A 15,353-nucleotide genomic window follows, 5' to 3' on the forward strand; every position below is an offset into this window, starting at 1 on the left:
TTTTAAATCTGTCGTTATTTTTACTTGAATTTGTTTGTTTGTCTTTAACTTCCAGACACTGTTTCTTGTTATGATATGAATCATAGTCAGGTCTGTCCCGAGAGGGGCCCAGGGCAAATCCACTGCCACAGACTCTGCCCTTCCCTGGTCCACCTCTTCCCCAAGCCCCACCCCTGTTCTGCTCCCACCCCCTCACCTCCTTCCCCGAGTGACATGGCCTGGAGATTCCAGGGGGGCTGGTGCAGCAGCAACAGGGTTCACTTCCCTCCCACTCACCGTGCAAAATGGTGGGAGCTGGAGGACTGGGGTAGCCTGCTTTACCAGCCTACACTGCCCTCCCAGCCCGCTGCACCTTATTTCTCCATGGGTGGCAGGAAGTAGAGCAGCCTGGGGTGAGAAGCCATGCACAACAGGTCAGGAGAGGGTGACGAAGCAGAGTGAGCAGGCTGCTAGGCCACTCTGGCTCCTGCCACCCCTGTGGTGAGTGGGGACAGGGCGGGGCAACCCCTGCCACTGTATACCAGGTCCCCACAATCCCTCAGGTCCCTCCCATCCATAGGACAGTGGGGTGACCACTGCGGGGCCCCCAAAAGCGGCGGGTCTGGGGCGGCCACCCTGATTCGTCCTATGGACAGGACGACTCTGATCATATATATGTATCCACCTGGCTGGGCTGCACATCTCTTGAGAACTTGGCTTTCCTAGGGTATTTTTCTTCCTGCTTGCTTCTGGGCAGCCAAGGAACCCTTTGAGAATAGCCTTCTTCGTAGTATCCATCACCTGTCTCTGATCCCAGCGGGAATGTGAAAGTGGAACAATTTGTTGGGAGTACAGCATAATGGGAATTGTAAAGTTTTGAGAAGCCCTTTAAACACCCAGCTTTGGTTTCAGTTTTGGTCAAAAGTGGATGGTTCTTAAATATCTAAGCTGGTTCTTCCAGGCCTGTTCATACGGAATCTGATTTCATTCCCTCCATCTCCAGGGCTAGCTGGTACAATAGGAAGTGTTAGCTTTTTGTCCATGCCACCCCATGCTATATGAAAGAAGATGGATCTTTCTCTTCTGCTTCCTGGCTACCTAAGTCTCGGCTTACAAAGCCCTGGCTGGGTTGATTTAGTTGGGATTGGTCCTGCCTTGTGCAGGGGGCTGGACTTGATGACCTCTTGAGGTCTCTTCCAGCTCTATGATTCTATTAGATCAACACTCTTTCCAACACTGGCTAATTTAACTAAATGCAGTGACCACTTTATGAGCATTTCTACTCTCTCTGCTGCACAGTTAACTGACAATGATCATGTTGCGAATATTATTTTTATAGGTCCAAACAGCGATAGAGGAGCTTCTTTCAGTGAAATGTGAAATGAAGCCGTTATCTGCTAAATTCCTTCTCTGGAAAGGCTTTGAGGAAGGTAATGCATTTTAAAAAAATTCAGACACACATTCTGTAGCAGTGTGTTTCTCTTCATGTACCAAACAAGACCTTTGTGTGAGTGGTGGTGGGGCTGTTATGCTCTTAATGGTTTTACACATTTATTTTCCTCCTGGTTTATCAATAGTTTGTGTTATTTAAAGCGAGGGAGTTTAGACAGGAATGAATTGTTGAACTGGTATTAAAACCAGTATTGCTAATATGTTAATTACTGATTCTTCCTCCCTCTCCCAATCTGTTTTATTACACAAACAAGCTGCTTCCAATATCAAAGCAAATTATATGTTTGCAATATCAGGGTGTATAGGGACAGTTTACATTAGGGACATAAAGTGCTGTGTTATGTAGGTTCTACAGCTGTGTGAAGTTCTCTGGTACCATATTTTCAAAGGTAGGTCTGTGCACAGATATGTGTCTAATGTAATCGGAAGACTAGATGGGGAGAGCTGTGAGTTACTATAGATAATTCTTTCCTAGGTGACTTCCTGAGGTCTCTTCCTACCTTATTCTGCTGTGATTCTATGATCATGATGGTCTGTTCTGACCTTAGTCTACAAGTCTACCTCTGTTGTATTAATTTAGATGGACAAAATGGGCCCAAAGAGTTAAGTTGTTAAACGTGACTCTGCCACTGTCCAGTATAGAATAGTTTTAAACAAGGTTTGAGACAAACACACCATAAATTGTTTTAACCCTTTATTAAAAATACAGCAAAGAATAGAACAGTTAAAGCATTTAAAATGTGAAGTATTAAGTAGACTTTCATTTTAACAACTTCCCTTCTTTCCTTTTCTGTCAGCGGGACAAAGGCTTTAAAAAAATTCCCTGTTTTGAGTCTTTTGGGTGGTAGTGCAGAGGGTAATAACTGAGCTTTTGGGGGGAAAAAAGAAAAAATCAGTTGAAATGGGCTGGAGCTACTGTTCTAATCCAATCCCGTTTCCTGGAAGACAATTTAAGCCATACACACACAAACAGGGAAGGAAAAGAACAGCAAAGATAGAAAACACTGCTTCTGTCTCTACTTTGGACTCTTGCTTGAGCCTCGCTGCTGGAGAAACACTGACAAATCACATGGATTTATGAGCCACTCTATGGCAAACTTACCCCAGCATAAGGCTTCTTAGGGCATTGTTTTTAACTGCCTCCCTGCAGTGGCGTAGTGAGGGGGGTGGGTGGGAGGGGTAGCTGCCCCCGGGTGCCACACTAGGGGGTGCCAATTTAGCCCCCCTCTGATCCCCCTGTCATCCCTCAGCTCTCCTGCTCCTCCTCTGCCCACGGCCGGTGCCTGGAGCCTCCTCCCCACCTCTCTGCCCCCAGCCTGATCCTCCTCCATCTCCGTTGGCGGGTTAGTACATATGGGAGCCCAGCCCCAAACTGGAGGGGGTGGAGGAAGACGTGGTACAAGCTCCCACACATTCTCCCAGGGTTGGGCTCAGCTGTGCACCAAATTTGGGGCCCCACCGTGTGGCGGCGGACAGGGTGCAAATTTTGCCTTTGCCCACGGGCACATAACACCCTTGCTACACCTCTACCTCTCTGCTCACAGAGGTCATGTCTACACTAGGGAAGTATTTCAGAATTACTAAATTCAACTGAATAACTCCCGATTTAACAAAATCGAACTAGCGTGTCCACACTACCGGGAAGCCTTGAAATTAATCCAAGGCAGGCTTCGTTAATGTGGATGCACTACCTCGGATTTAGAGCCCCAAGAAGCACAGGGGAGTAATTCGTTCCAATTACTCTAGGGAGTAGCTATTTCAAAACAGCGGCACAGGAGCACCCACACTACAGCTATTTCAAAATAACTATTGTGGGATTAGCATTACTCCTGATGGAAAGCAGGAGTACAGCTTTCTAATTCTGTGGATGCTCTGCTTATATAGTCTGCCTTGGGGTGGGGACGGGGGTTAACTGAAGTTGTAGTGTAGACTGGGGCAGACTCTCAGTTTTGGCTAGCCAAGTAACGCTCTTATTAAATAGAAGGCAAAAAAGAGAGAGAAGGAAGGAGAAGAAATAAGGTGGGGATGGAAAAAGTCACAAGGGATGAAGACAATTTAGTTCAAGTTGGTGGATGTGGTGATATCATTTGGGTCCCTATCTCTGGCCTAGCACAGTGAGGAAATTTCTCAGGATTAGGACGGACAAGGCACAGTGGTGACATGCTGGGGTCCGAGGAGATTAGGGGGGCAGCCATGATGGTGAAGTTTGCTCCTATCCCTGCTCTTGTCTTTCAGTCACTCAGCCTTCCCATTCATCAGTTTTCTCCCGAAAACCATTTTTGGGCCCACAAAACGTGAGTGGTGGACAAAATAGCCAATCACCTCAGTATTTGTTCACTAAGTAGGCCTAAATTCCAAAACACCAATTTTGGTCCAATGAGTTCCAGTCCCATGCTTCTCTTGTTTACCAGAGATAATCTTAAAAAAGTCCTTTTGTTATATCACTAGGTATTCTTGTATAGTCTTTTTCAATCTGTTTCCCTTCTGCACCATTTCCCATCAATATTGTAGGGTGTTATGATATGCTATTAACTTTCACTTGTTCTTCTCAGTTGAGCTTACAATTGGGGTCAATATAGAACTCCAATTATCTTGATGAGCTTGATTTGCACTGGTTGAGGTGTGTGTGTGTGTGTGTGACACATGTGGCTCTCTGTGCCTAATCCACTGAGGAGTTGCAACTGGTGCAGACCTCACCTACAATGCTTGACTCTTTTGATCAAGCTGCAGGGGCATCATGCTTTCAGCCAATGTTTCCTCCAATCTTTTCCAGCCTTGTGTGGAATAAATTTTATGTGCACCAAGGTGTGTCTGAATGTGCACCACAAGAGAAAACACAAATCTAGCTGTGGGCCCTCTGCTAACCAGCTGGGCAGCATTAGAATCTCTCTTGAGTGGCCTCATGAGCACCCATCTTAGAGAACACTGCTTTCAGCTATTACGATCCCTGGTTCAGTGCATCATGGTAGGTAGGCTTCTCATGTATCTATAGGAGCGGTTCCCAAGCTTTTCCAGATGGGGACCCATTTTGACAATTCAGGAAGACTTGGTGACCCAGGGCAATTCAAAAAATATGTGAATGGCTCCTTAAGAGCCACCTGGGGAGACACCTGGCAACCCTTTTGAAATGTAATGGCGACCCATATTTGGGTCCTGACCCATAGGTTGGGAAACCGTGATCTATAGTGTGTGCACCAATCTGATGCGCATCACTGGGTACACAAGTATTCACAATTTAGGCACAAAATTGCATTCACCGGCCTTCAAGCATCCAGCCCCTGCATGGCTTTTTGAATCTTTTCCCAAGCCTCTAATCCCTTTCATTTTTACCACTGATAGGCCAGGACGTCTCTGCCACTGAGGGACATGTTGTCAGCTGGACAGAACCCTTTTGTGGAAGGTTCAGTGTTTATCAGCCAAAACATCTCGTAAAAATGTCTCTCTCAACCTTACCGAGATACGACCTCACGGAGTACACACATGTAAGTAACCTCTCTGAGTAGGGCAAAACATGGAGGAAGGCACAGAACCAAATAACATAAGAGATGGACACACATTAGGAATTTGAGGCTCTCTGCCATTTTCCCCAAACCCATGCAAGATTGTATCTTCCTGGGCCATGACAAAGCAAACATTATTCATCCATAAAGTAATTCTGTTACTTATTAAAGGTGATAGATTGTCAGCCCTGGAAACTGATTGTTCTGGAAATAACCAGAGAACGTGTCATGGTCCACACCAGTCCAAGTTGCTTCTTTAATGTGCTGTAACCCTGCTCAATACTTGTAGAGATTTGCATCGATACTACTCCTAGTATGTCATAAAGCTAGGTAAGCATCGTCCTCAGTATACAGTTTAGGTCACAAAGAGGTTGAGTGATGTGTACAAAATCATGTAAGCAGGCAGCGATAGAGTTGGGAATAGAATTCAGGTCATTTAATTTCCAGTCTAGTATGATACTCGGCTCTCTGGCCCAATAGGGCTATGTCTACTCTGCATGCTTATTTTGAAATAAGAGTGTGCGTCTAAACAGCAAGCCTGTTATTTTGAAATAATTTTGAAATAATTGGCTTTTTATTCCGACTTTTTTGTAACCCTAATTTCACGAGGAGTAATGAAAGTTGAAGGAAGAGCATTCTTCTTACAACTTCCTGCTGTGTAGACAGGGCCTAAAGCCAAGTTGAACTACTTCGACTTCAGCTATACAGTTAATGTAGCTGAAGTTGCCTATCTTAACTCGACTTTAGCCCACGGTGTAGATGTATCCTTCACAGTGCCTTGGCCTGAGACTCAGAAGACCAGTGTTCTATTTCTACCTCTGTCACTAGCCTGCTGGATAACTTTGGGCAAGACACTTCTCTGTGCCTCAGTTTTACCATCTGTAAAATGGGCAGAACAATGCTGATTGCATTAGTACAGTATTAGATGAGAGCTGGGCGTGTGTATTATTTTTATTACTCCCTTTGTGGGGCAGAGAGTGACATATCATTCTCAATGCCCATTTTAGTCATCTTTTCGATGCCAACAGCAGTGCCAATTACTATCAGTAAGATGGTGGGCATTACAACATAAACTTCTGTACATGAGAAATTGGATTAGGAGCAGTAACTCATTTCACCTAATGCAAACAGATCAATGGGCAATAACAGCCAGTCCCTGCCAATGTAGTCTGGATTTGAACCATAATATAAACCTTCAGCAATAATGTATTGTTTTCCTTCCCCTTTCTCAGGTGTGCTTTGCATATAAAGGTAATGTGAGCAATACCCTTTATGTTTCGGTGTCCTATGTCAACGCCTTTCTGAATACAATGCAGAAGAATTTTACTTGCCAGTGGAGTTTGAATGAAACCACTCCTGAAAGGTATCCAATATGCAAATACATGTGGTAGAGTTTCAGCAAATGGCTCCCTGAACACCAACGCCTAGTCCTCTTTGGGTGCGTCTAGACTGGCAAGATTTTGGGCAAAAACTTGCTGCCTGTCTACACTGGCGTGAGAGTTTGCGCAAGAGCACTGATGTTCTAATGTAAGAATCCAGTGCTTCTTGCACAAATACTTTGACACTCCCACTCAGGGATAAGCCCTCTTGCACAAGAATACTTGCGCAAGAGGGCCAGTGTAGACAGGCACCTTAATTTTTTGTGCAAGAAAGCCCGATGGCTAAAATGGCCATCGGAGCTTTTTTGCGCAAAAGCGCGTCTATATTGGGCACGGATGCTTTTGCGCAAAAGCACTTTTTGCACAAACGCATCTGTGCCAATCTAGATGCTCTTTTGCGGAAATACTTTTAACGGAAAACCTTTTCCGTTAAAAGTATTTCCGCATAATCATGCCAGTCTAGACACAGCCTTTGCGTTTAGTGGAGACAAGATTCTGACCTTTTTGCTCTAGCTGAGAGGACTGGCCCTAGGAGAAGTTTGCCATACCCGTCCAAAGCATTTGACATCTGCTATACTCCCACAGTCCCTCAGGAGCTTTTGCGTGGTTGCCACAGTTTTTCCAAGGTGGTTGTGGGGATTGCCACAGTTGGAATGGAGGTTTAATTCAGGGGTAGGGAACCTTTTTGTGTTGGGGCCACTCACCCACAGAAAAATCAGTCGGGGGCTGCACATAAGTGAGAAGCAGAAAAAACAAACCCTCACTGTAGCCCCCGACCTGAGGTTATGTCTAGACTGCAAGCTTCTTTCGAATGACGCTTTTCCGGACGAGATCTTCTGGAACAGCTTATTTCAAAAGAGAGCGTCCGCACAGCAAAAGCACAACAAAAAAGTGATCTGCTTTTTCGAAAGATAGTGTCCAGTCAATGTGGACGCTATCTTGCATTTCAGTTGTGATTAGTCTGGATGGAGTGGCCACGAGGGCACCTGTGTTATTTCCTGGAGGCCTCTTCTTTCAAAAGAACTCCCTTTTCTGCGTCCACACGTGCCTTTTTCCGAAAAAGTTTACCGCCGTTGGAAAAATCCTTCAATAGCAGGGTGGACGCAAGTAATGCTTTTCCAGAAAAATGGCCATTTCCCCATTCAGTGTAGATGCACCCGGAGAAGAAGAAAGACACTCCCCATGTTCTCCTTGCCCACCAGAACTTAGGGGGCCCAGCCTAGTAGATTTTGTGTGCTGCAGCCCCTGGGGTGCATCAGAGGGGCTGGAGCACCAGCATGGGCTCCTCAATGCTGGGAGGGGCCCTGAGTCATGAGTGCCGGATCCAGGCAAGCCATGGGTCTGAGGTTCCCCACCCCTGGTTTAAGGCATGGGAGAGTGACGTGAAGCATGACAAGTGCAGAGAAATTTACCATGCAAAGCAACTCTGGGCCACCCTTTCTCTGTGCGTCTGCAGGGGAAGAGAAAAGCTGACTAATGCAGGCTTTTCATCAAGTTAAGCAATGTCCGGTTTGAGTTCCTCAAGGCAGAGAAGTGTGAGAAAACTGCGTGTGGGGTTGCATTTCTTTCTGGAAGCACAGAATTTACTAGGCACAGCCCTTGAGTACTGGCAAGGTGATAATACAGCTCCCCGTGGTAGAAAGGCTTGCAATTCGAGCATTCGAATGCTCTGGGCATATGGGAGACACTTCGGCTCTCTCTCCCGCATGCCAAACAGACTGAGAGCTACTATATATTTGAGCAAGTTTGTGCATCTGTCTGTTAATCGTAGAATCATAGAATCATAGGACTGGAAGGGACCTCAAGAGGTCATCGAGTCCAGCCCCCGCCCTCAAGGCAGGACCAAGCTCCATCTACACCATCCCTGACAGATGTCTATCTAACCTGTTCTTAAATATCTCCAGAGAGGGAGATTCCACCACCTCCCTTGGCAATTTATTCCAATATTTGACCACCCTGACAGTTAGGAATTTTTTCCTAATGTCCAATCTAAACCTCCCCTGCTGCACTTTAAGCCCATTACTCCTTGTCCTGTCCTCAGAAACCAAGAGGAACAAATTTTCTCCTTCCTCCTTGTGACACCCTTTTAGATATTTGAAAACCGCTATCATGTCCCCCCTTAATCTTCTTTTTTCCAAACTAAACAAGCCCAGTTCATGAAGCCTGGCTTCATAGGTCATGTTCTCTAGACCTTTAATCATTCTTGTCGCTCTTCTCTGTACCCTTTCCATCTGTCCATCTGTGAGTCTGCTTGTTCAAGAACTCCTGCTAAATGGCAAGAGCTAGGACCACCGAATTAGGTAGGCAGCTTCTTCTTAATAGAACTTAAACTAAGCAAGGCCTGGGGTTGGTTGTGCCACGACAATGGGATGTTCATGGGATGCGATTTGTCTCTCATCCGATGGGAAGGGAGGGCTGTGTTAGCAGGGACAGTTACACAATGACCACAGTAAGCACTGGGCACACTTGTACTCCCAAATGACCATGGGGAAAAGGGGGGGGGGGGCAAGCAAGTGTGCCTCTGACAGCCTTGCAGAGCTGCGGAGCAGCTGCTAGCTGGATAGCACAGATCATGCCCCCTTCTGGTCTGGCCAGGAACGTCAGCCATCAGTTGGGCAGCATGGCCTCTGCTGCCCCAGGCCAGCCTTGCCCCCACCCCCTGCCCTCATTCTTGCACTCCTACCCTCAGCCCTGAACCCCTCCCCTCCTGCCCTGACTCCTGTACCCCTTAGCCCCTTGCCCTGAAAGGCCCAAGCAACTCCAGGTAAATCTTCTAATTTCTAATATTGTTTAAAACAATTTGAACATGAGGAGGCGCTGTCCTTGGGTAACCCACTGGTAAGTGTGAATAATGGGTCCTCGGTGCTGATCCACAGCAAGGCTGTTGCATCATAGCTCCTCTAGCTATAGCTCCTGCTTATAGCTCCGGAGGTCCCTGGTTTAATTCTGCATGTATCAGCCAAGATGGTGGCCATCACATTAGCACCCACTTGAGTATAAGAGTTAGGCAGCTGCCTAGCCCATAAGCTGGCAATTAGTCATATGTACCCTGAATGCCTTTCAGGTGGAAGTTCATGTGTGCTGACCTCTGGAGAGGCTGTCTCAATGGCTCCGAATCCCTCTGGGATCTTGAAGCCAACTCCCCAGTGTTTGTGCATCAGATCGACATGCTGATCCCTGAGAGAGGCGAGGAGACAGCCAGCTCATTTTACCTCGATGAAATTATCATTGCGGACAGGAATGTAGCCGGTAACTGAATCCCTGTCTCTTTGTTGATGATGTTCTAAGCACTTACCTTCCCTACAGAATATCAGTAATAGAGCTGGGTTTTTGAGAGGGTATCTTTTTCTTTCCAAAAACCGCCCTGCATTTTTTTGAAAATAAAGTTTCTTGAAAAAACATCCACTTACATTTGTTTTGTTTTCATTGAGGTTCTATCTACTGTGTAAGTTTTCAGAGTTCCAAACTGACTAGTCAGCCATACACCTCATTTGGAATGGAAGTATGCAATCAAGGTGCATCTACACTGCACCTGTAGCTCAAAATAAGCTACATAATTTGAGCTACGCAAATTGCATCTCTTATTTTGAGTCAATTTCAAAATAGCTTATTTTGAAATTTGGTACTGTCTACACAGCACTTATTTCGAAATAAATCACTATTCTGAAATGTCCCTTACTCCTTATGGAATGAATTTATAGGGACATCAGAATAGTGAGCCTGTTATATCTTGAAATAATGGGAGCACCCAAAAGACACGGAATAGCTATTTTGGGAAACCTCCGGCTTCCAGAAATATCGCTGCAGTGTAAGACGTAGCCTCAGACAGCAGAAACAGACAAAGTCAAAGACAGTACAGTATTTTGTTAAATGTAAGTTATTAATGTAGTAAAGACAAAGCAGGATTTTTCTTCTCCATAGTAAAGTTTCCAAGCTGAATTAAAGCAATGTGCAGTTGTCAACTTTTGAAAGACTAAGCCTCCTATTTAGTTCAGAGTTACAATCATTTCAGAGTTATGAAAAATCTCCATTACCAAGGTGTTCGTAACTCCGAGGTTTTCCTATATCACCATGGGTGATTGACCTTCTTGAGCTCCCTGAAAACACTGAGTTGTTAGGAAATGAAACCTTTCACTAATGTTTTTGATACAAAGTGGCCAATGTGATGGAAAATTATGAAAGAAAACACCCTTCAGTGGGTCCATTTCCAATTCTGAAATGGAAACAACTTTGAAATTTTGAAATTGAAAATCCTCGGCTGTCTCTAATGAATAATATTTCTCCTTCAGTTTTTCAAAGGGATCCCAGACCAGCTCGTCCAGGTGGGAATGTTATCCAAGAAGTGTGTGTGATGGGGTCACCGCCCACCTTCAATGTTTCGTTGCTAGTGGCTGGCTGTGGCAGCGATCTCCCTCTTCTGTCACTGAGGTACGAACTGGAGGCAGATTGTCTCACGTGTGTTTAGAACAGGGTTCGCATACCTTCCTCTAGAATGGCTGGTGCTGGCCTCTGTCCAAGGCAGGATGCTGGACAAGATGGAATTCGCATTGGATCCAGTCTGGTGCTGTTCCTGTGAATATTTATTCTCTCTCTTGCAAGTGCTTGATGTTTCTTCTTTTGTTCATTTTCCATCAGACCCTCAGAAGGTCTCATCTTGCCTCAGCTATGCTTGAAAGCAGATCAGGCAGAGGTCCGTGTCCCCAGAAATCCATTTGTCGTTAATAGGAAGGGAGGGCCCTGGACCAAACAGAACAGAGAGAACGATTAGTTAGTTCATTTAAAAAAAGACCTGAACTTCTAATCCCAAGCTCTGGGAGAATTTGGATCCAGGCTGGAATGTTGTGCTGGGCATGGAGATATCTCCTCAGTTCAGCATGGAGATAACGGCTGAGCACCCTGGAACTTTAAGGGACTTTAGATTTAGATTTTATGATCTGGGCTCACTCTCTTAAAAACCAGCCAAACACACTCCACCAATCCCCACTTTCAACTCCTCCGTGACCTCCCAGGTCCAGTTCACTCTGTGTGCTATGTAACAGTACAGTGTGTTTTCACAGCTCACAGAGTGGAGCTGTTTTTATTTATTTTTTTCAGTCTCATTTTTAAGTCTAGCGCTCAGTGTGTCTGAATGAATCAGCTACACACTACTATTGGCATTCCAGTAGCATCCATGAGACCCAGTGAAGATCAGGGTCCCATTGTGCGAAGTGACCTGCTCATGCATACACATGCTCTCTGTCCCAAAGAGTTTTGTCTAGTTTAGATCTTAGGGTGTGTCTAGACTACTGAGTTTTGTCGACAAAAGTGGACTTTTGTCGACAAAACTATACCAGCGTCTACACTACCGCTGAGTTCTGTCGACATAACGTCGACAGAACTCAGCAGTTTTGTCGACGCTGGTATACCTCATTTTACGAGGCATAACACCTTCTGTCGACAGAGTTCTGTCGACAGAAGGTGTTATTGCCTGTAGGGTTGCGTCTAGACTACAGGGTTCTGTCGACAAAGCAGCTTGCTTTGTCGACAGAACTCAATGTGTCTGGACGCTCTTTGTCGACAGAAGTTTTGTTGACAGATACTGTCGACAAAACTTCTGTCGACAAAACCCGGTAGTCTCGACGTACCCTTAGACAAAGAAAGGAGCACCTGGAATTCTTATTGAAATCCATGGCAGTGGTGTGCTAGCACTTCTGAAAAATCAGACCCTTGGGTTTTAAAGAAATGCAGCCCGAATCAGGAAGAATAAAAGAGAAACAGACACAATTCAGACCATAATTTTAGGGGGATCCCCAAGAACTCTTCTGTTCAGTGCGAGTAGTTTGTGTTACAGTTATGCAAAGTTCAAGGTTGTCAAGTGATTTGGTAACATAGTTAAAATACAGTTCTGCCCTGTCTGCACTGCAAAACCAGCTAGGTTTCCCAGCATGGTAGATTAGTACAGAGTAAATGGGTCTTCACTTGTACACAGAGAAAAAGAAGTTCCTATTCTGTAGCATGGACAAAGCTGAGTGGATAAACTCAGATTTTTCTGAATTCTTTCTTTCTTTCTTTCTTTCTTTCTTTCTTTCTTTCTTTCTTTCTTTCTTTCTTTCTTTCTTTCTTTCTTTCTTTCTTTCTTTCTTTCTTTCTTTCTTTCTTTCTTTCTTTCTTTCTTTCTTTCTTTCCCCCTCTTCTATCCTTCTCTCCTTCTGCCTCCCTCTCTCTCCACAGTAAGATGGGAGGGGTAGATTTTACTATGGTATACCACTACACTGTGGCTACGTCTACACTGGCATCCCTTCCGGAAAAGGGATGCTAATGTAGTACGTCAGAATTGCAAATTCCGCAGGGGATTTAAATATCCCCTGCGGGATTTGCATTTACATGGCTGCCGCTTTTTTCCGGCTTGGAGATAAGATGGAGAAAAGCGCCAGTCTAGACGTTATTCTCCGGAAAATAAAGCCTTTTCCGGAGGATTTCTTATTCCTACTTAAAAAAGGCTTTATTTTCTGGAGAATAACGTCTAGACTGGCGCTTTTCTCCGGCTTATCTCCAAGCCGGAAAAAAGCGGCAGCCATGTAAATGCAAATCCCGCAGGGGATATTTAAATCCCCCGCGGAATTTGCAATTCTGACGTGCTACATTAGCATCCCTTTTCCGGAAGGGATGCCAGTGTAGACGTAGCCTGTGAGTGGTGTGCTGGAATACCAGTGCCCATTTCTGGTGTCAACATTTTTAAAAGCATGTTAAACTTGAAAGGGTACAAAGAAAATCTACAAAAATGATTGCCTTACAGTGAGAGACTAAAAAAGCTCAATGTATTTGTCAAAAGACTATTAAGAGGTGACTTGAACAATACTGACAGAGGGAAACTGGGAAATTGTGGGGAAACTAAAGAGCTGTTTAATCTAGCAGAGAAAGGCATTAGAGAAACCAATGGCAGGAAGATGAAATCTGACACATTCAGATTAGAGCTAACAGAATTATAACTGTACGGATTGCTAACCATTGGAACAATCTATGGAGAGTGATGGACTCTCCAGTCTTGATGCCTTTCTGGAAGATGTGCTTTAGCCACACACAAGTTATAGGGCTCTGTACAGGGATAACTGGGGGAAATTCTTTGTCCTGTGTTACACAAGTCAGGCTGGATGATCCGATGGTCCCTTCTGGCCTTAAAAATCTATGAACTAAAATGTGTGAAATTGAACTATATAGCTGATATTCACACCGGTCACCACATGATGGCACTCTTGCACCACCAATGACATTCTCCCCCCCCCCCCCCCAAAAGTGGTGAAGTAGGAGTTTTAAAAAATAATTGTAAAGTTGCAGGCAAATCAGTCTGTATGGTAAGCAGTGTATATACCTCCTCCTTGCCATCATTAGATGCACTGAGATGCTGATGCACTCAACTGAATTTTTGCTTGCAATCTCCCATCCTTGCTGATTGCGTTGGGGTTGAGTGCTGCTGATTCAGATGCTCCAATCTTCTCCAGCAGGGGAGCGGGCTCAGAAGATGACGATGACCTGGCGGTGTCCACAGAAGGTGCAAGTGTCACTCTGACAGTTCAGAGACTGCAAGTGGCATCCCCACCTCTTGGTGGGACCTTCCGGATCCTGCTGCCCAGTAGAGTGATACCAGGTAAAGGGAGGATGAAACTTTGTTTTCCTGGGAGCCAAAGGAAGGAGAGCCGGGATCTTGCTCCTGCAAACATTCCTACCAAGGCAGGGCGGGCAGATGGTCCCCTTCGCAGGCAGCTGCTAGTTCTTCACTTTTCCCAAAGCGGGGAGGGATACTTTTAGATGCTGGCTTAGGCACCCATCCAAAATACAACAGAAGAGAATGAAAAGACACCCCCTGACTTCATTAGGGCTTAGCTCAGTCCTTCAGAGGCTTTTCCCACACTAATGTATGTTATAGGACAGCGATCTCGCTCTAGCATAGCATAAATCTAATGCACCCTCACTCTAGATTCCTTCCCATGTCTGGTCCAGGCGGACCTGTGGCTGCACAGTTGTTGATATCCCTGTTTTATAATGAACATCCCAGGTATCCCCGTGAACATCTCCTCCTATCGCCTCCGCGAGCTCCTGCAAAGCAACCCGGAGAACACCACACACCAGTACTTCCACACCAGTGACTTCACTGTGACCAAGGACGTGAGCACTTGTCACCAAAACGTGTGGACGCTGACTTGGAATTCCATGACCGGTGACTTGCCGATTGTTATCAATGTACGATGGCATTTTCTTTTAACTGGAGCGTCGCTCGCCTTTAAATCTGCCTGCCAGTAGGTCTGTGTGGACAAGGTTCATTTCCCTGGAGGTTTTAGTCACCTACCTTTCTAGGGAGACTCAAGCAAAGTGCCTGACACAGGTGGTTATGAAAACAAGAACTTTGTAAGTTCCAGAGTAGTTAGACAACTAAGAACAGGAACTGTAATTACAGTCGATGAGATGACCATTTAAACCTCCAACCCTCATGCTCTAAAGCGTAAGCCTGAGGTCAGGAAGTAACTCCCCTGTGTGTTACAGTATTTCACAAGAAGGCCCTGCTGACATAAGGTGAGGTGCTGGAGGAGCAGCCTCATCCCTGGCTTGAAGTGTTTCCATCATATACAGGGTTTACCCATTTGGTTCTATGGCTTCCAACACCCCCCACTATATAAAAATTGTTCCAGACCCCCCTGCCCATTGACATAGGAAATGGAGCTGTGGCAGCCACGGTCATGGTTAAACACTGTCACTGCTAGCAGACATCTGGCATGGGTCTCTGAGCAAGGTGGATGGGTGTCTTCCCCCTGCCCTGAGAAAGTTACTATGGTAGCTTCCCACGGTTTTCTCATCTGATCCTCATGTGGTTCTCAGCCAAAAATCCCTGTTTGTGCAGGTCTGAGAAACCATCCCTACGCAGAGGTGGCATGTGGGGGGCATGAAGAGTGAGGTGCCCCTTGAGAATTCTCCCAGGATAGGAGTCAGATTGAGTGTAACTGAGGGGTACACCCCTGGGAAAGGCACTGGCACCTTGTGCTTCCATTGAGCCCTGCTAGCAGGTGTTCAG

At 45.6% G+C, this 15,353-nt stretch overlaps 1 protein-coding gene across 15 annotated transcripts in view; it reads left to right on the forward strand.

Moving 5' to 3' along the window:
- Window positions 1–15,353, forward strand: part of PKHD1 (PKHD1 ciliary IPT domain containing fibrocystin/polyductin) — a 417,767-nt gene that overhangs the window by 45,311 nt on the left and 357,103 nt on the right. For 13 of the 15 annotated variants that reach the window (XR_012902469.1, XM_075923353.1, XM_075923339.1 and 10 more), the window contains 7 exons: window positions 1,319–1,409; window positions 4,771–4,913; window positions 6,164–6,294; window positions 9,375–9,559; window positions 10,600–10,738; window positions 13,789–13,934; window positions 14,343–14,527. Coding sequence is in view for 14 of the 15 variants with exons in the window: in XM_075923353.1 (XP_075779468.1) it covers window positions 1,319–1,409; window positions 4,771–4,913; window positions 6,164–6,294; window positions 9,375–9,559; window positions 10,600–10,738; window positions 13,789–13,934; window positions 14,343–14,527 (1,020 nt within the window). In the remaining variant the exon portion in view is untranslated. The remainder of the gene's footprint in view (window positions 1–1,318; window positions 1,410–4,770; window positions 4,914–6,163; window positions 6,295–9,374; window positions 9,560–10,599; window positions 10,739–13,788; window positions 13,935–14,342; window positions 14,528–15,353) is intronic. The other 2 variants (XM_075923342.1, XM_075923343.1) reach the window with 1 other exon arrangement.

Source organism: Pelodiscus sinensis, chromosome 3, assembly GCF_049634645.1.
Source record: "Pelodiscus sinensis isolate JC-2024 chromosome 3, ASM4963464v1, whole genome shotgun sequence".
Lineage (NCBI taxonomy): Eukaryota > Metazoa > Chordata > Testudines > Trionychidae > Pelodiscus > Pelodiscus sinensis.